We start from the raw sequence: 25,636 nt of genomic DNA, 5'->3' as shown, positions 1-25,636 counted from the left end.
ACTCATCACAATTCATTACTCTTCCATTTTGTGCATACAATCCAAAGACAAAATCAAAACTAACTGAGTTAACAATAAAGATGTATTAAATAAAATTTGGTAAATTCAGTTCTCAGTGTAACTCTTTTCAATAACATTATCTCATTTGTTAGCAATTTTGGTAATCAATTCATCTTTTAAGTCAAATGCCTAACATTCAGCTTTCTCTGTTGTTTATCTGGACACTCAATATATTTTTGTCAAGAAAGTTGAAGATGTTTCTTTTGGGCTCTTGAAAACTGTGATGGGTGTTTTTGAATATTGGATAAATATGTTACATCTTATACATTAAACAATAAATCATCAACAACAACAGCAACAATGAATAGGTTAATCAGTTATGGAAGTAATTGTTATTATATATAATTGCAGCCTCAGACTGTAAATATTCTTTCTTTGTCCAATGAAACATAATCTTCCGACAACTTTGGCTCATTTAAACGGGGATGTAGGTGTGTGCAGGACGAGAGAAATGTTCCTGACTCCTCTTTTTCTTTCTTGCAGGCCTTTGTTCAAAGACGCTTCAGGGACGCTTGACAAAAGTGCTCGCTTCTCAGCTCTGTACAGACAGGACAGCAACAAGCTGTCCAACGATGATATGCTCAAACTGCTGGCCGATTTCAGGAAGTTAGTAATGTTTCTATGAGTGCTCTCTTTTATAAATACTCCGAGTAGACTTGCAGATGTTCTGGAAAATATGTTCCTATAGGTTGTACTTTGGAAAATGCTGGTCAGTTTTGAAAATAAGATGTTTGCTCACATCTGTGAATGTGGTCATATAAAATGTGTTCATGTCTAGGCTGCCTGCCTGCTTCTTATTCTGTCTTTGGTAGATGATAGCGAAAGGCTTAACTGGAGTTTATTTTCCTTTCCACAGGCCAGAGAAGATGGCCAAGCTGCCTGTAATCCTAGGAAACCTTGATGTTACCATTGACAGTGTAGCCCCTGACTTGACAAGTAAGCCCACTACACTCACTCCATGCAGCCAGCGCGAGAGATGAAAGCTGCTTCTGTTCAGACGAGATCGGCCACGTTGTCTGCAGGCGGTTTATTTGGTCTCCTTCCCTCCTGCTTCTGTGTATAGATTGTGTTACCTCATCCTACATTCCTGTGAAGCAGTTTGATGTCAGCGAGAAGACCAACATCTTCTTCGAAGTGGAGGAGTTTGTGCCGTGCATAGCCAAATGTTCTCAGCCTTTCACCATCTACAACAATCACCTCTACGTCTACCCGAAGCACTTGAAGTATGACAGCCAAAAGTCATTTGCAAAGGTACCACAAACTTTCACAGTGAAATTGTGGACACTTCTCTTCTGCTCTGAGGCGACAGCACTTTTTCTCTGTTAGTAGTGAGGCTAACCGGGCCAACTTTGCTCGCTGTGTCTGTCCTCAGGCTCGAAACATAGCTGTCTGCATCGAGTTCAAGGACTCAGATGAAGAAGAGGCTGTTTCACTGAAGGTAAACTCATGTGTGTCCTGGAAGTGCTCTGAAAATCCCCAAAGGATAACCCCACCCGTCACAGGAAATAAACAACTATTGTTATTCCACAGTGCATCTACGGCCGACCTGGAGGACCCTTGTTTACCAAAAATGCCTTTGCTGCAGTATTACATCACCAGCACAGCCCTGAATTTTATGATGAGGTAAAACACCCTGTGCCAGATGTCTTTAGAAAGCCTCAGTGGTGCCTGCCATGCACGTTAAGCAGTATCGCATGTATTGAATTGGTCGATACGATGAGTTTAGCCTGTGTTTATTTGTGCCCTTATCCATTAGTTCAAGATTGAGCTGCCAACCCAGCTCCATGAGAAACACCATCTGCTCTTCACCTTCTACCACGTCAGCTGTGACAGCAACAGCAAGGCCAGCACCAAAAAGAGAGACATGGTTGAGACACAAGGTAAAACACACTGCTGCTGCACATACACAAGAGGTATCTCTCTGTGTGTTATCGATGTCACTGGCGCAAAGTGTCAGACTGTTAGCGGACTGACTATCCTCTCCTCTGTCTCTGCTCTCAGTGGGATACGCCTGGCTCCCCTTGCTGAAGGACGGCCGGGTGATCATGAGTGAGAATCAGATCCCCGTGGCTTCCAACCTGCCTGCTGGATACCTCAGCTGTCAGGAGGGCGCGAGCAAGGTACAGTGCATCCCCAAGTTGGTGAACAGTGACAGCTTGGCCTCATCTACTCAGAGTTCAAGTGTTGAATCTTTCTTTAGTGCAGTACATTTGTGAATAAAGGAGTAAAAAAAAAAACACATGCCACAACCCACAAAATAATAATAATAATAAAATAATAAATATTCTGTAGAGATGATGGCATATATAAAGTGCGTACTGTATTACTGACCTGTATTTTCTTACAGCATTCCAGTCCTGAAGTCAAATGGGTGGATGGAGGCAAGCCTTTATTCAAGGTCTCCTCTCACCTTGTGTCCACTGTCTACACTCAGGTTGGTTTTTGGTTTTTAGCTGAATCTAAGTGTCTTAAAGACTATAGCCTATGAACCCATCCCATTCCATATCCGTTACCACCAAGCTTTATAGAATAGCCTCCTGTATTCTGACATTTTTTTGTATGTGTCTCATTTCACATTTCAGGATCAGCATTTGCACAATTTCTTTCATCACTGTCAGAGCATGGCATCCTCAGCCCAGGCATCAGGTGGAGAACTGGTCAAATACCTGAAGGTAAAGCAACAAGCACAAGATTTTAAGGATTTTTTTAGGATACATATACTGCTATAGTAAGCTAGAATTTCTGATGTGCTTATACACATGATCATACATGTTATACAACTATTTTGTCTATTAGTTTTCATGGTTTTGAATTTCCCTAACATTTTTATGGGATTTATATACCTTTGCTTGACATTGTTGATTTCTAACAGAATATGTAGTTTTTTTTATTGTCAAGTAAGAGCAGTGCATGCTGGGTGGAAACTTTAAACAGTCATATTTAAAACACAATCCACAATGTTGACATACAGTCTACATTTCAGTGTTGGTACAGCCTGTATAACTCAGTGTGCATGTTCTTCAAGGGTGCATAAAAAGAGAATTGGGATTTAAGTCTTAACAGAATTTAATACTTTTTGGAGTAACTGAAGGGAAATGTCAGGAATGTTTTCACACTTCAACTTCTCTGTATTAACTTGTATTGCCAGCTAAACATAGCTCATCCTCACAGTCACACTTAGTTGATACTGAATCACAGGGAGATTACTGTTCTTCTTTGTGCTGTAGCTTGCCAGCAGCACATTCCTCTGGATAGTATGTGCACAGCTCTTTCCATTGTTACTGATAAAGAATTTATCTTTATCTTTACCTGTAAAGATTAAGCCGATACCAGTAAATCTGTCTACCCATTGTTGCTGGTGTGGTTTTTTTCTGTGGCACCAGTAGCTCAGTTATTACTTTTTCCATTCCACACTCTCATATTCTAGTCCATGGGAATCTGAGTTCACTGCTCCCCTGGTGGACATTGACATGGAAAGCAACACTTGGTGCAATGTATCTCTTGGGTTCTAATGTAAACACAACAGTGAACATGGACAATAGCTAGAGGGTCAAACAGAAGGTCAACTGTGCTGACTGGAAGCTTGCCAAATGACTTTGGCAGGGCTTGTGTTAGTTTCCTGTGCACAGGCAGTGATGCACGAGTACCTACTGTCTGCCATGTTCCAGGCACTGGAGCATACAGTGTGGGTGATTAGCACAATGTGTTCACTTGTGTCCTCCTGTTGTTGTTATTTGATGAGTTTCCTCACGTTGTATTAGCCCTCTGTTCCCAGCAACGTTACCATTTTCCACATTTCTCCTCCTCACTGTACATTAAGAACTACGTGATTGAACTCTTCATAAACATACTGTATTTCTGTCACGTTGTACCGTTAGAGTCTGCACGCCATGGAGAGTCATGTGATGATCAAGTTCCTGCCCACCACCCTGAATCAGCTGTTTAGGGTGCTTACCAGTGCCACCCAAGAGGACGTGGCAGTCAATGTCACCAGGCAAGTGTCCCTGAAACCTTCACTGTTTCAAATTCAAGTAAATTATTGTGAATTATGATTTAAAAAACTGACAACAAATTGGAAGTATCACTTTGTCACCATTTATGTACAGACAAAAAAACTGTAAAAAAGCTGCTTCTGATGTGAAAATCACCTGTTTTCAAAGATTGTTTCCATAATGTCCAGTTATACAACACATCTGTCAATCAGATATTCCGGTGTGCAAGAACTTGTGTATCTTAACATGGAATAAAACATAGATAATGTTGTGAGTGCAGAATCTGTGTCAAAAACTGTGAACAAACAAGTCCATTCAGACCCATGTTGTCACTCATGCTTCCCTGTCGTTTGCTTTTAGAGTCATGATTCACATTGTTGCTCAGTGCCACGAGGAGGGGTTGGAGCACTACCTGAGATCATATGTGAAGGTAGAAGTGTCACGCTACATGTCACAACTCACAATCGATATTTTTTTTGTTCGCGCTGGAGGATTTACACATTTCTGGCTGTGCTGTGTCCGATACAGTTTGTATTCAAGACTGAGCCATACACGGCCTCCACCACCCGAACAGTGCACGAGGAGCTGGCTAAAGCCATGACCGCTATCCTGAAGCCTTCCACCGACTTCCTCACGAGTAACAAGTTGCTCAAGGTAACATATTTGTTGTTTCTTTGAAGGACTACACAGTGTGTAATTATAATTGACATGAATTTGCTCTTTACTGTTCTGTGATTGGTGTTTGTCTGCCTTGCAGTACTCCTGGTATTTCTTTGAAGCCTTAGTCAAGTCCATGGCTCAGTATTTGATTGAGAGCTGTAAAGTGAAGGTAAGTCTGCCGCAACATGTGCGTTTGACTCAGAGGTGTCTGCTCGTGTCTGCCTTATTACAGCCTAGGTTCTTTACAACATGCCAAGTCTTGTGGACAGCCGCAGTACCACAGTCAAAGTATCATGTATCCGCAGTCTGCCCCACAGTGCTGTGCAGTTTAATTGGCTGCATTTGTTCATACCCCATAAGAAACCACATCCCTGTGTTTAACCTCCCCTGGCATAAATGTGGAGGCCACAATGGAAGTAAATGCTCCGGAGGAGTAAGTCACACCAGTGTAGAAACAATGTGAAGTTTCAGCTGCAGTATAAGGCTGATGCTATTCTTAAAAAAAAAATGGAGCACAAATATTCATAGACTGTAGTTTCAATTTTAAAAGATCCCATGGTAGTGAAGGAACATATCACCTAGTGCAACAGTACACTGTGTCTCACTCATGTGTTTTTAACAGTGCTTTGACAACAATGGAGCTCTATGGCAGAGAGGAGAAAGATGTTTTGGCTACACACAGCTTTGGCTTCATAGACAACAGTTGTTATTAAGATCAATTCATTGTTCATTGTTGTTTTTTTCATGGATTTTTTCTTTTTCTTTTTTCTTTTTTTTAACAATTAGAAAAATGCAGAGCATCACAATATTTATAAGTTTATGTCTTTCAGCTGTCCAGGAATCAGCGCTTCTCAGCATCTTTCCACCACACAGTGGAGACGCTGGTCAACATGATGATGCCACACATCACGCAGAAGTACAAGGACAACCTGGATGCTGCCAGGAACGCCAACCACAGTCTGGCAGTCTTCATCAAGGTCAGGATCCACAGTTACTTCTTCAAGAGAACACTGTGTTTTAAAGTGTAAAAAAGTTTGTACAGTTTGTATAATCTTTTTTTTTTTTCTCCTTCATCCTGTAGCGTTGTTTCAACCTGATGGACAGAGGCTTTGTGTTCAAGCAGATCAACAACTATATCAACGGTTTTATGCCTGGAGACCCAAAGGTACGCGGCTGACGATACAAACAGTAACAGCATTCATAGAAACAAAATGTTTGACGGCTTGTTTTTAAAAAATGATTAATAAAGGAAAGACTTCAGTCAGCACTCTAATGGAGGATGTCAGGCTGTGCTCCAAATATGTTTTGGACACGGTTGTGTTTGAGTGTTGTATTAAATCTGCCTCACTGGTTTGTGTTGTTTCTAAATGCAGACGCTGTTTGAGTTCAAGTTTGAGTTCCTGCGTGTTGTGTGCAACCACGAGCACTACGTCCCCTTAAACCTGCCCATGCCGTTTGGAAAGGGAAGGATACTGAGATTTCAAGGTAAGCAGATGATCACATTTATCTGAGGGGTTGAGTACAGAGCCTAATGATGTGCCACTGTGCACAAACCAAACTGCTTTACTGTCCAAGGCCAACACAAATAAAACAGTTTGCCATGTTCTACCTCTCGTTCAGATTTTGTGTTATTGAAGCAGTCTTTGATTTTACAGTGCGTACTTTGTGTCTTTTTTTTTTTGTGTTCCTCAAATAGTTTTATTATCTCCATATGATACGGTGGAGTCAAACGATAATCTTGTAGGTAGGTTCAAGGTGTGCTGCTTGCATGTCGTCACCAAAAAGAGCTGACTTCAATCTCTAAGCATTCAACCATGACCAGAAAGCTGCAAATTCCCTCCACAATCACAACTGAATCAGTCGTCTTCCAGCTTTGCCGCAAACTGACTGATGTGGAATGATTTATACATTTCAAGATATCGTACAGAAATACTGCTATATACTGCTTATAATCTGTAGTCAGACTACTGTATAAGATCGGCTCTGTCTTTGTGCATGTGTGGGTGTCTATGTTTGCAAGTAGTTTTTTTTCTATCATGAAGTGGTTTGGAGTCTGTGATAAGAGGGATTCCAAAAGACACTTCATCTTCTGTCATTTCTAAGAAATCCAGTGTCTTTTCAAGGCTTGCATGTTTAAAATGGAGGTTTTAAATAGATACAAGTAGACAAAAAAGTGTGTTTAATTTGATTACAGTCTTTTTGGGAAATCTTTGTGTGTGTTTGTGTGTGTTTTCGGACAGTGCCGTTGGAAACCATCTGCAAACATCTGCTGCTGTTCAATCACTAGCTTTAATCCTGTTTATCTTTTCCCACAATGATCGCTGGTGATGTAGAGCAGCAGCTCAGTCACACAGCCTGAATCTGTCATACATGAAAAAGGGGGGGAAATGTTTGAATTGCTCTCTGAGTTTTAATGCTGGCTTCAATCTGTATATTTTCAGATCTTTCACATTTTCTTGTTTATATTTCATTGAGTCAGATTTATAAAAAAAAAATGATAAATTTACTCTCATTGTTTAGTGCTCTCACATCCTTCACTTACTTTTCTGTCAGGCAGTCCTAATCTTTCATTGTCCTCTTCCTCCTCTCAGACCTCCAGCTGGATTACTCGCTGACAGATGACTTCTGTAAGAACCACTTCCTGGTCGGGCTGCTGCTCAGGGAGGTCAGTGCAGCTCTGCAGGAGTTCAGGGATGTTCGTCAGATATCCATCCAGGTGCTGAAGAACCTGATGATGAAGCACACATTTGATGACCGCTACACCTCCAAGGTAAACAGTGCCTTCGTACCGCTGTCTCTGGCATTTTCACTTCACTTCAGTGCCTGATGTGTTTGTGTGATCTGGAGATATTCTGCTGAGCGATCCATTTGTTTTCCAGAGCCAGCAGGCCAGGTTGGCCACCCTGTACTTGCCCTTGTTTGGTCTGCTCCAAGAGAATGTCAACAGGCTGAATGTGAAGGAAGTATCCCCGTTCCCCATCAACCACTCCAACAATGTAAGGGAGCCACCTAGTGGCTTCTTTTGAATATGTTATCTACACATAGCTTTTCAGTCAAATCATAAACCAAGAAAAACATTAAAGCATCACACAGCCCTACAACATTACATCTATACCCATATCCACATGTTAAAAAAGTAATATACAATACACAAAGAGAAGGAAACACATTCTAATAAAATAAAAGGAGAGGAAATAAGGGGAAGAAAACGCTGCTAATAGCAGACTTAGATTGTAAGTTATTAACATTACAGGTAAACTGTGAAGATTTTAACATATATCCATACATATATGCATTTAGTATAATACATTATATTTGATATTTTCAAGAAACAAATGATAATAAAATATAACAGTTTCCCAGATACAATATATCTAATATCATTCCATTTTTTCAGTTTTGCTAATTTTGCTAAAAATGCAATTTATGGATTAGAGAAAATGCCATATCATGCTTGTCCTAATAACACTGGGATACCTTTGACCACAACTTCTAGAGTGTAGTGTAGAGTGAGACCCCTCACAAGACCTGTACCTCACACACACCTGCGAGCTATTCAAAAGACCATTCAGCACCTTGTGTGAGTCTGTGTCCACTAAGCTCTTGCAACATTTTTCATTCAGAATGGAAGAGAGGAATCACTCCTTACCAACGCTTTGATGACACCTCCCAGGTCCAGCACCTTCCTGGACACCAGCTTGCACAAAGACGTTTTTGGAGTCATCTCAGGCACTGGTGAGTGAAAACGTGATACTGATACTGATACTGATAATGTAAAAAAAAAAAAAAAAAAATTCTTCCTTGACCTTTTTTTAATTGTTTTTTTTTTTGTTTTGTTTTGTTTTGTTTTTTTACAGCTTCACCTCACGCATCATCCACCCCCAACATTAACTCTGTGCGCCACGCAGACTCTCGCGGCTCACTCATCAGCACTGACTCCGGCAACAGTCTGCCTGAGAAGCACAATGACAAGGGCAACTCTCTGGACAAGGTACATCTCAGAAACTGCTGCAAGTTGGCTGTGAAATAATTTCATTAAAACATTTTCCGGAAGTCAAATTTCAGCTTTCTGTGCGCATATAACATTAATTTCACTCTGCCTTTGACATATCACACCTCCTCTTGTTATGACAAAAGTGCCACAGAAAGTCTCTCCTTGTTAACTTGTACCGTTGACTCCCTCACCTTACCTGTATGGCTGGTCGTGGCAGACGGAGAAGTTCGTACGGAGACACTCCGTCAATGTCCTGCGCTTCTTTACGGAGGCCGAGGAGCCCGTGCTCTCCGGGCGCACCAAGCGCGTCACCATGGACTTCTCCCTGCTCTCTGCCCCCTGTGGGTCAGAGAGCGCCCTGCAGCCCAGCGTTTCACTTCAAGTACAAAATGCCTCCTTCCCTCGCACAGTCGTCCTCCCTCCTAGGAGTGTCCCCTCTGGGAATGTGAAAGTGTGTGTGAGAGTGTCCTAGTGTCCTAAGCCCTTTCTTTGCCACATGATTCTCAGGCTTTGGCCTGTTTGTTCTCTGGTTCCACAAAGCAGACCTGCTGTACCACAGGGCCTCGCAGGGTTTGTCTCGGCTCGTTTTCCAGATGTGGATAAGCATGCATGCTTAAGGGATTTCTCACTTTTGAGTTCCTCTCATGTGTGCTGTTTCATTCTCGCTTTCACAGACAGACAGCCTCAAGCTAAGTCTGAGAAGAAGTCTGTTAAACACAAAGGATCATGTTTTCACTGCCTGTGCTGTTGTTTCTTTCGTGTACCGTTGAAGCTGTTATAATTTGTGATGTGTGGTAGCTTTTACCACAACAACAACTACAGGGGAAAAGGAGGACACTCAGGTCTAATTTGCAGTTATATCCAACCAAAAGAATCTGTCTATTTTGCTCAAAAGTATCTGCACCACAGCTTCACACTTTGTGTCCCAAACTTTTCAGGAAAACTAACATTAGCCATAAAGCTCTCCTCCCTTCAAAACACCTTTTTAAAAAGCCAGAACCATGGCCTCATGCTTTCCATGAAGTCATCCCCAGCCAGTTTCATGGTCTAGACTGACTGCTGGCAAAGGAACGTGCTTGGTATATGGCCAACCCCTTGCTGTGGTAGAGCTGTTGCTCCTCTGGTGTTTTCTCCCTGCTTTCTGCCTCAGCTGGGAGAAATAGTGATCGCTTTCCACCAGCAGTCTGTCTGCTGCTCATAGAGCCCTGAAACTTCTGAGTGAATGACTCCACTAGTGTAGCTTTACCACTGTAATCCCAGGCCTTCAAAAAACTCATACTAATCATGTCATAACCCCTCTTTACTGTAACTCAGGGAAACATCTATTTTTTTCCTGTTTTTGAGTTTCAAAATTTTTTGAAATTATCTGGTAAATGCCCTTTTTATTTTTGGCTTTTTTTTTCTTTAAACAGTGGTTTGGCTTATTTTGAGGCAGTAAAAGGAGCGAGACATGGCTCCTGACAGCATTAGATATTTGTCTGTCTGTGCCTGATCAGACTCTTTTGTCCCTCAGAACCAGCCCGCCTCAACCCTGGGCAGTACCCTGCTGCGCTGTGATAAACTGGACCAGGCCGAGATAAAGAGCCTCCTCATGTGTTTCTTACATGTGCTTAAAAGCATGTCTGAAGGTAAAATCACACTCTTTCTGCCTGCACTATTTCTCTTAAATACTGTGTTCACTCACATTTCTACAATCCAAGAAAACGAACTGTTCCTACGTCAATCACTGTCTCTTCCAGACGCTCTGTTCACATACTGGAACAAGGCTTCATCTGCTGATCTCATGGACTTCTTCACTCTAGTCGAGTAAGGCGTCGTACTGTAATATTGCTGTCGACACTGACATCCTAAGTAATGCTGGAAAAATGTCTGGTGACTGATTTTTCACTCGCTCTTCCTCTCAGAGTTTGCCTCCATCAGTTCAGATACATGGGAAAGAGATACATCGCAAGGTAATGCTGTTGTCAGTGTTTGAATGAGCTGCATGGATGCCACTGTTTTTAAAGCTATTTCATTTGATATATGTTTGAATTCATCAGGGATTTCAGGCTTCTAGCACAGTGGTTGCCAACCTTTTCTGTCTGATGTGCCCCCACAGCCCCTTACATATGAACACAAGTACTCATCCTTTAGCACCACCGCCTGTCACGTTTCAAATGTGTTCACTTTGATTGATTTTAAACTGAACACTGTGAATTATATAAACGTCTGTATTAAATTATATGTAACAGTAATTTACTCATACAGTTGACTTGTAAGTGTTTAGGTTGGTTCGGTCAAGTTTGCATTTGTATTACTATTGCTTATTGAAGCAGCAAAAGGCAAAAGGTGGACATTTCTACCATTTATCCATTAGTTTTAGCTTAAATTATATCAATCATTTATGCATTACTTTTAGTTATCAACATCAACTGTTTATACGTTGCCCTTAGGTAAATATTTACATTGTTTATACCAGGGGTGTCCAAAGTTTTTTTAGTGAGGGCCAAATAGAGAAAAATAAACAAAGGGCCGGGCCACACACTAGAGGTGACATATTGGCACATGAATACTGTGTGTATTTCTAATTCACCTATAATGTGAAGAACATTGCACTCAGTGGGAGCAGTGATGCTGTCCTTTGGATTGAAGGATGGCTGACATGTCAGAAGAAAGTTTGGTGGTTGAGACACGAAGGACTTCACAGAGATGGCTATCAGTCATTCTGGTTCTCAGTCTGCTTTTGTTCTGATTTAACAGAGAAAATGTTTGTTCACATATGTATGTTGAGCCGAACAGGCTCATCATTCTTTTTGCGTGGCATCTCATCAGAGGAAACTTGGCATTATCCAAACTCTGATAGAAGTCAGGGAGGGAGAGAAGCTGATGTTGACTCTTCAGAGAATCATCACATTGCATTTAAATCAGTTCTAACTGCAGACTCTCTTCCACTTCTTCAGCATCCACCAGGAAGGGGGTCAAGAACAGCTTGATTTGTTTTTCAATGACAGAAAAATCTTGGAAACGCTGGTTGAATTCTGTCACGAGAGATGCAATCACAGACACATATTTCTCCTTTTTAGCAGAAAGGTCGGCCTTTGGAAAAGCAGACTTGATTTCAGACAGCGCAGGGAAGTGTGCAGCATTAAAGCTTCGTAGTTGTGTCTCAAACAGGCGGAGCTTTACACAGAAGGCTTTCATGTGCGCATACAGGTGTGGCACCAGCTGTTCTTTGCCTTGTAGGTTCTTGTTCAGTGTATTCAGATGATGAGTAAGAGCTCCATCCGTTGTTACTCCACAGAGCTTGTCCCATTTAAGCTCCATCTTTTCAACTGCCTCTGACACAGCTTCAAAAATATCTCTACCCGTCGTTGTGCCTTTTAGGCTCATCATATCAAGCAGCTCCTCTGTACAGCAAAAATTATCATCTAGTCCCCGCAAAAAAATTAACAGCTGCGCGGTGTCTGTGGCATCTGTGCTCTCATCGCATGCTATCGAGTAAAAATCAAAAGCACAAGCTTTGTCTCTCAGCTGAAGTTTCAAGTTAGCTGACAAGTCCTCGATTCTCCGCACCACTGTATTTCTGGATAAGCTCACGTTGTTGAAATCCTGCACTTTTTCCGGGCACATTATTTCTGTGACTTTCATGAGGCACTGCTTTATGAAATCACCGTCTGAGAACGGTTTGCCGTGCTGGGCAATAAGTTTAGCGACTTCATAGCTTGCTGTTGTGGCGTTTTCCTGTATTTTGTTAGCACGAAAAAAAAACTGTTGTTGAGCTTGCAGGCTAGCTGCCATTTGCTTGACTTTCTGTATTCGTTCGGCACCGGTGTACAATGTGTAGCTCTGATGTTTGGTCTCATAGTGCCGACGGACATTATACTCTTTCATCACAGCAACATCTTCATTGCAAATCAAACAGACACACTTTCCGTTGATTTCTTTGAAGAAATATTCATTTTCCTACCGTGTTTGAAATCTTCTACACTCACTTGCTATTTTGCGTTTCTTCGGTGCCGCCATTTCTGGTGACTCGCGGTAAAAGTTTTTCTTTGCTTAATTTTGTTTAGTGGAGAAGCACCGTTTCCGTGGCTGTCTCCATCTAGTGTTGAAACTGAGAAGTGCAACAGAGTTGAGCTCAAGCTTCTTGTGCGGGCCATATTCAATTATATTTTCAGAATTTGCTGCGGGCCAATAAAAACTGGACCGCGGGCCGCAGTTGGCCCGCGGGCGGTAGTTTGGACACCCCTGGTTTATACATTACTTCTAGCTATTTCAATACTGTATTAGTATTAGCTAAATATTTCAACACTGTTCATTTTAAAAATTAAAAAATACAAAATACTATTTAGAAATAAATAAATATTTTAAAATCAAATTATCTTCTTTTTTTTTTTTTATAAATTTTGCCACACCTCAATCTTTCCACGTATCCCCTGGCAACTTCAGAAATACCCTCTGGGGTCCACCAGCCTCTGGTTGGAAATCACTGATCTAGACACCTATTATGAGACAAAGTCTTTTTTTCTGCTGTTCATTGATTGCCCATTAAACTTGATATTGTATGTGACAGTAATGTAGCTACTTGCTGGCTGTATTTTTGATCATTCAGGGTAAAACATTGCTAAATGTGTCTGATTGTTGAAGGTTGTAACTGTATGTTCAGCACAGTTATTTAAAGTCATTCAAAACCACACTTACGTCACTGTACTCTCTCTCTCTACTGTTTGGGAGCTCTGGCCTCGGCTCCCAGGGGGTTTTGGGTGTTCACTCTCTCTAACCTCCCACCACTGTTTCTATCTTTATTCACTTAAATGCTGGCAAGTTTAACATAATGAAATAAAACCTGGCTCCTGCCCTCTCCTGCTTGGGTAAGCCTGAAGGTGGAACTCACTTTCTCAAACTAACTGCATGATATCTTCTCACCCAATAAAAGCTTCAGTGCTGTGACACAACTACTTGCTCTATAAATTCACATGTAGTCTCTCTCACTCTTCCATGCATGGCTTGTGCTGTAACTCACTGCTTTGACTCTTTGCTTTAATGTTGCTACACCACTCTGATAATTGTATTATTAAACTGCATGCCAAACATGCAAACTACATTACGACTTTACTCTGCTACATACAGTAGGTGTTGCTGTTGGTACATGTAGGTACAAAAATGTTCAAATGTTACATTTTCCAGTCTTATGACGTTATTGCACATTAAAATTTCATAAGCTAAATTATCCTCAAATCATCTGTAGCTCTAAGGACATTTGAGTGATATTTACACCACTCAAATGTGTACAATGGTGTATTAGTCACCCTAACCGGCTTCACTAACTCTGGCCCTGCTGGTCATCAGCTGTTCATCTAACATTGTCCTGTTTCCTCATCAGGAACCAGGATGGGGCAGGACCTGTAGCACATGAGCGGAAGTCTCAGACTCTGCCTGTGTCCCGTAACAGGGCAGGAATGATGCATGCCCGCTTACAGCAGCTCAGCAGCCTGGATAACTCATATACTTTTAACCACAGTAAGTGCCCCATACTGTACGTTTACATCATACGTCCTTTACCAGAGGACAGCCGTCCTCCTCCGCCTCACCCTGTGTAGTCTGTCTCCTCATGCTTTTCAGCATCATCACCATCATCAATGTCATCCTATTCCTCATCCTCTGTTTAAACCCAGCATGCTTCCAAGCAGGAAATGCTTCAGAAGACATGGAGGCATCATCAGTTAATTAAATAAAATTGCGGCCAAAAGTAGCAATACACTGTTTTTATCTACAGGGGTTAAGGTGTGTGATCAGTCTGGTAAATTTAATAAAGTTTCTTTGTGTTTTCAGTGTAAGAAAGATTTCAAGTATTCTTGGAATATCTGTAGACCATGGTAAGAATGTATCAGGTTGACAGCCAGTTTGCAGTCTCTTACTGGCTCTGTTCATTCAGTTGAATTTTAAGAGCATGCCCATTTTAACCGAACATCAGCTTTTAAAATCCTCTCATGCCTCTGCCCAGCTCATCTGCTCTGAGTTTCATTTTACATCTCATTCTCTGAAAAAAAAGATATAATCTATGTAGATAAGACAGGTTTCATTCCAAAATAAAAATCTGTGAATTTTAGGAAAATCCAGTTTAAGATTTGCTCCTAAATATAAAAATACTCAAATGTTGGCACACAAAATCATTGCTTTGATTTCTAAAAAAAAAAAAAGAAAAGTGCCCCACTGTGTCACCATTCATATATAAAATGTATACATATTGCAAAGATCATTTTGTTTCAGTTTGGAATGAAACTTTATCATTTCAACTTAATCAGATTTTCTATCCTTTTAGCAACAGCTTTGCCTTTAACACAAAGATATGATATGATGTGATATGATATGATGTGATTGGTTGGGGTGGGACAGCTACAGCTTTTTGTCATGTCCTCTTTAGCTTACAGTCACTCGGATGCTGACGTGTTAAATCAGTCTCTGCTGGAGGCCAACATCGCCACTGAGGTGTGCCTGACTGTGCTGGACACCCTCAGTATCTTCATTATGGGTTTCAAGGTAACATACATTGCAATACTTGTAACAACTTACTTTGTACTACAACCATTTTGTGTTTAAATACAGTATGTAGGTTGTCTAATGAGAATGTCAGGCCTAATTAATACTTAATCCCTGTTGTTGATGTTTAAATTAGATTTGTCTTTGTTCTTTTTGTTACTACGATAATGCTCTTTCTCCACAGACACAGCTGTGCTCTGACCACGGCCACAGTCCACTCATGAAGAAGGTGTTTGAAGTCCACCTTTGTTTTCTGCGAATCAATCAGTCAGAAACGGCCCTGAAGCAGGTCTTCACTTCACTGCGCACCTTCATCTACAAGGTTTGAAAGACTTTTGGTGCCTTATTTAACAATGCTCCGTTTGTCATGGCCTCAGCCTTCCAGAGTAGCTGATGACCTTTCTTGTATTCTTCACCCCCAAGTTTCCCTGCACGTTCTTCGAAGGGCGTGCTGACATGTGCGCTGCGTTCTGCTATGAGATCTTGAAGTGCTGTAACTCCAAGCTGAGCTCCATTCGCAGCGATGCAGCCCACCTGCTGTACTTCCTCATGAAGAGCAACTTTGACTACACAGGTCGCAAATCGTTTGTCCGGACGCACCTACAGGTAGGATATTCCCTCTCTGACCCTGTCTTTACCTCCACGGAATAAAAACAGTAATGCTTTCATGATCACATTATTTAACCCTAATGTTCTGGGCTCCTGAAGATACTGGACCCTGATTAACAGCTTGATACTTTATTTAACTACAGTAAATACAGTGGATATTCATATGCTCTCTTTCTGGATTTGGTGTTTAACAGTACTTTTTATACTGCACCACCCTTCTCAAATTCTAAATAAGCGTGCACATACACACACTTGCAATGCCGAGTCCCCACACAAGTGCACTAATTGATCCCAAACCCAAGTAGTATCACATACATTTAGTTTGTCTGTGAATGCACCACCTTTATGAAATATGTATTTATTCAAGCATAGTTCATACAGCGTATAATACATGAATTATTTCTTTATATGGGGGGCTACCACTTTTCTACATATTAGCTTTTATTAAAAAAAGAAACAAACTTACTTAAAGAAGAAAGTTGGTTGGTTTTCTTGATTATTATTAGTACAATTTTTACACACACAACATTGTGAACTGTAGGAGCCCAAACAGGGGTAAGGGTAAACAATATTTGATCATTTCTGTTCTTTCCTTGGCTTTAGGTGGTGATTGCTGTCAGTCAGCTGATAGCTGATGTCATTGGTATCGGAAGTACCCGCTTCCAGCAGTCTCTGTCAATTATCAACAACTGTGCCAACAGTGACAAAACCATTAAGGTCAGCAAGTCATTTGTGTTCATAATTATTCCACTTAATATTCCACTTAAATAAACGGTTTAAAATATGTGCTGAAACTAGCAATACCACAACTGGCTGCTCTAATTCCGGCACGCTCCACAACAGAACACGGCTTTCCCATCAGATGTGAAGGACCTGACCAAACGCATCAGGACGGTTTTAATGGCCACAGCTCAGATGAAGGAGCATGAGAGAGATCCAGAGATGCTGGTGGACCTGCAGTACAGCCTGGCCAAGTCTTATGCCAGCACACCTGAGCTACGCAAGACCTGGCTGGACAGCATGGCCCGAATCCATGTGAAGAATGGAGACCTGTCAGAGGTCTGTGATAAGAGATGCTGCTGATATAATGGAGGCCTATTTAACATGGGATAAGGTCCCTTCTTATTTGATAATATATGATTTTAAAAATAAAGTACTGACAGGATTTACTTAATATTAGCTCAGTTTATGATGCACTGATATTATTTTAGTGTGTTGTGTTGTCATGTAACATAATTAGTGCTATCAACTATCACTTTGCTGACCAGGAATGTTCTTATTGTTTACAGGCGGCCATGTGCTACGTGCACGTGGCAGCACTTGTGGCTGAATACCTGCGGAGAAAAGGTGCTTTAACAATCTATTTCTCTTGAATGCCACACACAGCAGGAGCGTGTGTGTTCTGTGTCATTCACAAGTTTTCACATTGTCATGTTACTGTACTATTCCGTGAAATCTTTCAAATTTTTATGTTTTGTCAAAAGAAAGTTTGGGCTGATTTGTTGATATATTGTCTCTCGCTGTGTTCAGGCATGTTCAAGCAGGGCTGCTCAGCTTTCCGTGTCGTGACTCCAAACATTGATGAGGAAGGGGCGATGATGGAAGATGTCGGCATGCAAGATGTCCACTTCAATGAAGTACTTACATCTTTCATACTGCATCGATTTAATTTACTTGAAACGAACCAGCTAAGATTTGAACAAGTGAACATGAACTCAGGCTTCGGTCCTACTCCACTATTGATTACAATTAGATTGTCAGGATAATTGTTAAGTTGCTTTGGTCAAAAGTGACTGGCAAATGAATGTAAGAAAGACAAAAAACACTTAACAGCCTATCTTAAGCTCTCCAACTATTCACTTTTTAGATAGTGAATTATCATTTAAGTGGCAACTGGCTGGTGGCAGTATTTCATCACCAATTTAGTTTTATCAGCAGACTTCCAAAATATCAATCATCTAATCACCCGAGCATGAAACACAGTTTATAGTTTTGAAATTAGATATCATTTTTGTATGTTTCTTGCAATAATAAAAATCATGAAGAGGGGCATGACGTATGATTTTAAGAGTCTAATAAATGTAAAAAAAAAAAAAAAAAAAAAAAATTTAAAAAAAAAAAAAAAAAAAAAAATGTTAGATAAGCACTTCTCAATATCATGACCCTTTGTCAAATTTGTTGGAGAGATTCACACACTCATAGGTTTGATGCAGTGGTTTTACTTGTAATTCTGTGAATCAATGTTTAGGCACATACTTCTGTCTTCAAAATAAAGATTATCTTCAGTGTGTGCAGATGACTGAACATGTAGATGTGCGTTTTTCTTTAGATCCTTGTAGTCATCAAATTTGGTTCATGATAGAAGAGGCACTGACTTATCAAACACTGGTTATTTAAGCTAAATTTTGTATTCCTCCCTTCTGTTGTTCCCTCAGGATGTCCTAATGGAGCTTTTGGAGGAGTGTGCAGATGGACTGTGGAAAGCTGAGCGTTACGAGCTCATCTCTGACATCTACAAGCTCATAATCCCCATTTATGAGAAGCGCAGGGACTTTGAGGTACAAGCTTATCTCATCAACAATTTTATTTTCCCCACAACAAACCCCACTAATTTAGCCTTGCTCTTAACCATTAGTATCTACAGAGTCTAATCAGATTATTTGTACTTTTTCGCACAGAAACTGGCCCACCTGTATGACACACTGCACCGTGCATACAGCAAAGTAACAGAGGTCATGCACACAGGCAAGAGACTGCTGGGCACCTACTTCAGAGTGGCTTTCTTTGGCCAGGTGAGTTGAACTCTTAAGTTACAATAGAGGCCGGTAACTCACAAGTTACTCACAAGGGTGTCTAAACTAAATTTTTTTTTTTTTTTTTACTTTTGTTTAATTTTCCTAATAATATATTGATTATATGATTTATGCACTTAACTGTATTTAAAATCAAACAAACAAGATTTCACAAAAGAGCACTAGTATTCATTTTGTTGCTGGTATGGCAAAGTAATTCACGTTCTTGCATGAGGGCTGTTGAAAGTGCTTTTATTTTAAAGAGCATGACCACATGTGGTGCACCATTTAATGATCCACTCTAATACCCTTCTCTGCTCTTTATCCTCTTTGAAGGCAGCGGTAAGTTGTGCAGTAGACCTTGCTAGCTTCTCTGAGCAGCCTGAGTCTTTGTGTGGTGTTGGTGCTGCTGTAATCCATTGCACTTCTCAGTCATAGTTTGCTTCCTCAAGTTACAGTAACAACCAGTCACCACTGTTTCCTTACGTTTTTTTTATTTTTGGGACTGTGTTGCATGGCACCTGTCCACCTCTGTTCTCATTTCAGTGTCTCTGCTTTTGTGTTATAGATCTAAGTGTATAAGAGTTTAGTACTGACCTTTTTTTTTTTTTTTTTTTTTTTTTTTTTTCTTACAGTAATTTTAGAAGTTTTAGAAATTATTTGTTGGGTGTGGTAACCTCTACTTGTGTACTTTGACAGAGATCCATGTCTCTCCTGACATGGAGGTCTAATTGGTGATGTAGTCGTATTAATAGGAGTGTTACATTTCTTCATGGTATTTAGATAGTTCTCATGGAATAACAATGATTTATTTTCTGTTGTCCACACCCTGTAGCAGTACCAGTTTACTGACTCAGAGGCTGAGGTAAATCAGTGTGAAAGCTACCATTGCAGTTGGACTGCAGTGAATGTTTTAGGCTGTGTTGTGCTCCTTTGCTAATGCAGTCGGTGCTATTTCACGTTGCATTGCCCTTTAACTCCTCCTTTACTCTAGCTTCAGTGTTGTCATAATCATAGTAGGAAACCCTTGAAGGGCTAATAGCAGGATTCATCTGTCACTGGGTAAATGCATGGCTTCACCCATCTGTTCATGGGATCTTTTCCCGTTTATGTACAAGAAACTGACTAATCTAAGCGCTCCCACTGACCGTGTGAAATCCATGCCCCCACCTCTGTCCTTTGATCTGTTTTAAATCGTCGAGCTGACACTAGTCGATGTTTGCAGTGGAGTTTGTTTTTCTTTTTTTATCTCTGTGCTCGGCTATTAGATTGAAGGTCGTGTATTTGTGGAGTCTGACATTCTGTACCTTTCAGCCCAGAGTTTAGACTTGAACAAAAAAGATTTTACCATTTAACAATCGTCATAATGACTCTCACTCACAGCTCATGTATGGTTTGATGTGGCACTGTTTGCTTCTTTATATCTTATTAGATTTTTTTTTTTTTTCGCAATTCTGATTATGTTTTGTCTTGTTTCAGGGTTTTTTTGAGGATGAGGATGGTAAGGAGTACATCTACAAAGAACCCAAATTCACCCCTCTGTCTGAGATATCTCAGAGGCTCCTTAAACTGTACTCTGACAAGTTTGGACAGGAGAACGTGAAGATGATTCAGGACTCTGGAAGGGTGAGACTTTGTTGATATTTAATTTGTGAGGATTTTCCCCAACGCAGCATTCATCCATTATAATGACATGCATCTTTTGCAGATTAATCCCAAAGACTTGGACTCTAAGTATGCATATATCCAAGTGACACACGTGACCCCTTACTTGGAGGAGAAGGAGCTGGTGGACAGGAAGACAGACTTTGAAAAGAGCCACAACATCCGTCGCTTTGTGTTTGAGATGCCCTTTACCATATCAGGCAAAAAGCAAGGCGGCGTGGAGGAGCAGTGCAAACGCAGGACTATACTAACCAGTAAGTAACCTTATATATGTGTGACAGTGGCACATAATTGGAGAAAAAATGATTTACTATTGCAATTACATACAATTGTGGGCTTGCAAGGGGACAGTTTAAAAAAAAACAATATCAAAATTATCTTGACCTTAATTCCCCCGCTTCTAGCGTTTGTTGTCAGACTCTTTCTGGGCCCATATTTTTCAAGCTCAACACCACCGGTTTCCGTTAAAAATTTGTTGTCCCCACGACCAAGTTGAGAAAACCCTGCTGACATTATCAGGAATATTCTCTCAGACTTCAAAAAGTTCCTCCAGAGCCACAGAAGAAATTATCTAACTGTTCAACCCTCTAAAACAGCACTATGTATTTTTCAGATTTTCCTCTCAAACTATGGAGCGCGTCTTCCTGCTGTCTGTTAATTCCCACATAAAGGCTTCACATAAACACTATGTTGGAAGGCCAGTTGTTCACCCATTACATTACTCAGCACTGTGCATGAATAGAAGATCTTGATTAGATTCTGAACATGTCAGCTGTTTGTCAAGGACCTTTCATAATCCTAATCACAGTTTTATTGTTTTATGGTGCAAAAGGTTCAACCTTATCGTCTTATCTTTATTGTCTGAACGCTTTCAACGGCTGTGCAGTACACATATGAGTGGATGTTGTAAAACTGAGAAAAGCACATGCAAAAAAGTAAAAGATTCATGTACTGAGAGGCGAGCTGTTCACCCCTCTCACCGTTGTGTCTCTATCCCACAGCCACGCATTGTTTCCCCTATGTAAAGAAACGTATTGCAGTCATGTATCAGCACCACACCGATCTGAGCCCCATCGAGGTGGCCATCGACGAGATGAGCAAGAAGGTGGCTGAGATCAAACAGCTCTGCTCCTCCAGTGAGGTGGACATGATCCGCCTGCAGCTCAAACTGCAGGGCAGCATCAGTGTCCAGGTGCCTGCTTTGAATTCTGTCAACACTCACTTACACTCACTGGACACACCTTATAAAATTATCATGAGGAAAAAAAAAAGAAATGACATGGCTCCTTCATCCTCCCTCAGGTAAATGCAGGACCACTTGCATATGCCCGAGCTTTTCTGGACGACGCGGGCGCCAAGAAGTATCCTGATAACAAGGTCAAACAGTTGAAAGAGGTCTTCAGGTGAGATGCCTAAGGTTTATAATGTGTGCTTGTTCAGGTTTTACTACATGGCGTAATTCTCCTTTAACGCATCTTAACACGATTTTCTTGAGCAGGCATTTTGTGGAGGCATGTGGCCACGGCTTAGGCATTAATGAGCGACTAATCAAAGAGGACCAACAGGAGTATCATGATGAGATGAAAGCCAACTATAGAGACCTCGCCAGGGAGCTGTCCATCATCATGCATGAGCAAGTGAGTATATTATTGCCCTGGCCGCTGTTACTTAAGGGAAGTATCAGTGTAATAACTTTCTGCATTACTAATGTTAAATCTGTAATCTGCCTCTTTCTGAGGAAGGTTTTGGCAAGTGAAGTAAACAGAGTGCCATTCATTAAATGATTGATAACATGACTGATAACGCACTCTTTGATAACACCATTCTCTGTTTTTCCCTTGTGCTGACATGAGCAGATTGGATGGTAATGCAAGAAGCATCCGAATGCAATAAAAACTGAGTTGTCAATTGCTGGTCCAGTCAGACTTAGGCATCTGTTCTCACTTATTATATGATGTCAAAGTCATTCTTGAACCATCTTTGTCTTTTTTTTGTGACATATGAAGATCTCTGCAACACATCTTGAATCTGCCCTTTTTTGTAACTGGTCAAAGCAGAAACATTAAAACATTCATTTATTGTCATATTAAGAGTTATTGTAATGTCCTCTATTCTATCCTGCTTAATATTACAACAAAACCTTCCAGCAAGTAAAAAAGAAATCTGAAGCTTGAGTTAATAAAATAAGAAAATCAAATCAATTTGATCATATGATGCTACTTGTTCTCAAGTTTAAGCTAAAGTCCCTCTCTTGACCTTGAAAAGCACTGACAGAGTTATCTGATCAGATCACAGACAGTCCTTAGCCTTACCTGGCTGCAATAAAAAAGAAATCAGCTCAATATAAGATATTCTCACTCATGGCATACATGCTATCCATCATGGCAGCTAAAGCCTCTTGATATTTAAAAGATCAAAACTTAAAACCCCCCTGTTCTCCCTCTACTGTGAACACTCCTGACCTAACTGGTTAGACCAACAATCACCTCTTATCTCTCTGGGTTGATGTATGTTTTTGCATGTGTATACAGTATGTACTGTATGTATGCATGTGTATATATATATACTGTATGTATGCATGTATGTGCATATACATTTGTACTTGTATGAGCAGTATGTGTGTATGTACATGCATTTGAATGTGTGTGTTTAAGCATTTGATTTTGTTTTTGCATATACTTATGTTTTATACCCTTGATGATTTTTTGTTCATGCTATATGTACTGGTTGCTTTTACATATTTATTTTCTGTTTTAAGGGATGCAGGGACTCCACTGTAATATGATTATTAACTTTCTTGCTGAGAGTTAGAAGATTGATACCACTCTCATACTGTATCTGCGCACTAAATATGAAGCTACAGCCAATAGCCAATTAGCTTAGCTCAAAGGATGAAAACAGGGGGAAACAGCCTGACTCTGTCTGAAGGTAACAAACACAGCCTACCGGCACCTCTAAGGTGAAGTGTGTAAACGAGTTGTGGTTTAACAGGCTGTTGTGTACCAGACTATTTCATGGTCAGTAGCTGTGTTACCAGGCAAGACTCCAACCAGTCCCAGCCAACAAATAGTCATAGACATTTAACCCCTGTAAAATGTTGACTTTTTTATTAATTTTTACGCTCTGTTTTTTGTACAGATTAAACAAAAAAAGTTTATGTGACATTTGAGTTTTAGAGGGATTTATAGGTGGACTTTGTCCCTTTTTGACAGAGCCAGGCCAGCTGTTCCCAGGCTTTATAATAAACTAAGCTCATCAGCTGCTATTAGAGTTTATGATTTATCCTACCTGTCTTCATTTAACCCTCTGCAAGAAAGCAAGTGTTCTTCTCAAAGTGTGAAACTGTCCCTTTAAATAAGGGCTTGTTTGTACAATAACTAAGATACCCGGGGATCTAAAATGATATTTAATATCTAATTTCTCCTCATCACATTTTTCCTTTCAGATCAGTCCTGTGGAAGATGGCATGAAGAGCGTTCTTCCAGACTCGCTTCACATCTTTAATGCTATCAGTGGCACGCCAACCAGTGCCACCATCCAGGGCATCCCCAGCTCGTCCTCTGTGGTATGATGCTAACCTGGGTTCACCTTGACCTCAGCAACCCCCACCCCCGAAATTGGTGATGAGGAGAAATTAGATATTAATATCATTTTAGATCCCCGGGTATCTTAGTTATTGTACAAACAAGCCCTTATTTAAAGGGACAGTTTCACACTTTGAGAAGAACACTTGCTTTCTTGCAGAGGGTTAATGAAGACAGGTAGGATAAATCATAAACTCTAATAGCAGCTGATGAGCTTAGTTTATTATAAAGCCTGGGAACAGCTGGCCTGGCTCTGTCAAAAAGGGACAAAGTCCACCTATAAATCCCTCTAAAAACTCAAATGTCACATAAACTTTTTTTGTTTAATCTGTACAAAAAACAGAGCGTAAAAATTAATAAAAAAGTCAACATTTTACAGGGGTTAATGTCTATGACTATTTGTTGGCTGGGACTGGTTGGAGTCTTGCCTGGTAACACAGCTACTGACCAATGAAATAGTCTGGTCACACACAGCCTGTTAACCCACAACTCGTTTACACACTTCACCTTAGAGGTGCCGGTAGGCTGTGTTTGTTACCTTCAGACAGAGTCAGGCTGTTTCCCCCTGTTTTCATCCTTTGAGCTAAGCTAATTGGCTATTGGCTGTAGCTTCATATTTAGTGCGCAGATACAGTATGAGAGTGGTATCAATCTTCTAACTCTCAGCAAGAAAGTTAATAATCATATTACAGTGGAGTCCTGCATCCCTTAAAACAGAAATAAATATGTAAAAGGCAACCAGTAACATATAGCATGAACAAAAAATCATCAAGGGTATAAAAACATAAGTATATGCAAAAACAAAATCAAATGCTTAAACACACACATTCAAATGCATGTACATACACACATACTGCTCATACAAGTACAAATGTATATGCACATACATGCATACATACAGTATATATATATACACATGCATACATACAGTACATACTGTATACACATGCAAAAACATACATAACCCAGAGAGATAAGAGGTGATTGTTGGTCTAACCAGTTAGGTCAGGAGTGTTCACAGTAGAGGGAGAACAGGGGGGTTTTAAGTTTTGATCTTTTAAATATCAAGAGGCTTTAGCTGCCATGATGGATAGCATGTATGCCATGAGTGAGAATATCTTATATTGAGCTGATTTCTTTTTTATTGCAGCCAGGTAAGGCTAAGGACTGTCTGTGATCTGTCAGATAACTCTGTCAGTGCTTTTCAAGGTCAAGAGAGGGACTTTAGCTTAAACTTGAGAACAAGTAGCATCATATGATCAAATTGATTTGATTTTCTTTTATTTTATTAACTCAAGCTTCAGATTTCTTTTTTACTTGCTGGAAGGTTTTGTTGTAATATTAAGCAGGATAGAATAGAGGACATTACAATAACTCTTAATATGACAATAAATGAATGTTTTTAATGTTTCTGTTTGACCAGTTACAAAAAAGGGCAGATTCAAGATGTGTGGCAGAGATCTTCATATGTCACAAAAAAGGACAAAGATGGTTCAAGAATGACTTTGACATCATATAATAAGTGAGAACAGATGCCTAAGTCTGACTGGACCAGCAATTGAACACTCAGTTTTTATTGCATTCGGATGCTTCTTGCATTACCATCCAATCTGCTCATGTCAGCACAAGGGAAAAACAGGAGAATGGTGTTATCAAAGAGTGCGTTAAATCAACAAGTGACAGAGTGTTACTCGAAGTCGGCCAAAGGTTCCATTGTAATAACAGTCGCTGAATGGGCGATCTCCCCCTGTTGAATGTGTG

The 25,636-nt window shown here is 40.4% G+C and overlaps 1 protein-coding gene across 3 annotated transcripts in view; it reads left to right on the top strand.

Annotated features, from left to right (window-relative positions):
- dock9 (dedicator of cytokinesis 9) overlaps nt 1-23,895 on the top strand; it is a 79,147-nt gene extending 55,252 nt beyond the window's left edge. For 2 of the 3 annotated variants that reach the window (XM_022740137.1, XM_022740138.1), the window contains exons 15-53: nt 544-666; nt 917-996; nt 1,124-1,311; nt 1,433-1,498; nt 1,591-1,683; nt 1,817-1,940; nt 2,062-2,180; nt 2,408-2,494; nt 2,643-2,732; nt 3,939-4,054; nt 4,413-4,482; nt 4,581-4,706; nt 4,810-4,881; nt 5,543-5,689; nt 5,794-5,877; nt 6,086-6,197; nt 7,304-7,482; nt 7,592-7,708; nt 8,336-8,447; nt 8,570-8,703; nt 10,220-10,334; nt 10,446-10,512; nt 10,611-10,658; nt 14,069-14,205; nt 15,110-15,225; nt 15,410-15,547; nt 15,649-15,831; nt 16,438-16,551; nt 16,678-16,893; nt 17,124-17,181; nt 17,365-17,471; nt 18,270-18,392; nt 18,513-18,626; nt 20,106-20,252; nt 20,335-20,545; nt 21,293-21,483; nt 21,594-21,694; nt 21,790-21,928; nt 23,737-23,895. In XM_022740137.1, the coding sequence (XP_022595858.1) occupies nt 544-666; nt 917-996; nt 1,124-1,311; nt 1,433-1,498; nt 1,591-1,683; nt 1,817-1,940; nt 2,062-2,180; nt 2,408-2,494; nt 2,643-2,732; nt 3,939-4,054; nt 4,413-4,482; nt 4,581-4,706; nt 4,810-4,881; nt 5,543-5,689; nt 5,794-5,877; nt 6,086-6,197; nt 7,304-7,482; nt 7,592-7,708; nt 8,336-8,447; nt 8,570-8,703; nt 10,220-10,334; nt 10,446-10,512; nt 10,611-10,658; nt 14,069-14,205; nt 15,110-15,225; nt 15,410-15,547; nt 15,649-15,831; nt 16,438-16,551; nt 16,678-16,893; nt 17,124-17,181; nt 17,365-17,471; nt 18,270-18,392; nt 18,513-18,626; nt 20,106-20,252; nt 20,335-20,545; nt 21,293-21,483; nt 21,594-21,694; nt 21,790-21,928; nt 23,737-23,862 (4,690 nt within the window). In that variant the 3' untranslated portion in view covers nt 23,863-23,895. Of the gene's footprint in view, nt 1-543; nt 667-916; nt 997-1,123; nt 1,312-1,432; nt 1,499-1,590; nt 1,684-1,816; nt 1,941-2,061; nt 2,181-2,407; nt 2,495-2,642; nt 2,733-3,938; nt 4,055-4,412; nt 4,483-4,580; nt 4,707-4,809; nt 4,882-5,542; nt 5,690-5,793; nt 5,878-6,085; nt 6,198-7,303; nt 7,483-7,591; nt 7,709-8,335; nt 8,448-8,569; nt 8,704-10,219; nt 10,335-10,445; nt 10,513-10,610; nt 10,659-14,068; nt 14,206-15,109; nt 15,226-15,409; nt 15,548-15,648; nt 15,832-16,437; nt 16,552-16,677; nt 16,894-17,123; nt 17,182-17,364; nt 17,472-18,269; nt 18,393-18,512; nt 18,627-20,105; nt 20,253-20,334; nt 20,546-21,292; nt 21,484-21,593; nt 21,695-21,789; nt 21,929-23,736 lie in introns of those variants that run through there. The other variant, XM_022740139.1, reaches the window with a different exon arrangement.
- The last annotated feature ends 1,741 nt before the right edge of the window (nt 23,896-25,636 follow it).

This window comes from Seriola dumerili, unplaced genomic scaffold, assembly GCF_002260705.1.
Source record: "Seriola dumerili isolate Sdu_G_001 unplaced genomic scaffold, Sdu_1.0 BDQW01000052.1, whole genome shotgun sequence".
Taxonomy (NCBI): domain Eukaryota; kingdom Metazoa; phylum Chordata; class Actinopteri; order Carangiformes; family Carangidae; genus Seriola; species Seriola dumerili.
The sequence above is the reverse complement of the archived record's forward strand: the minus strand, read 5'-3'. Positions and strand labels throughout refer to the sequence as shown.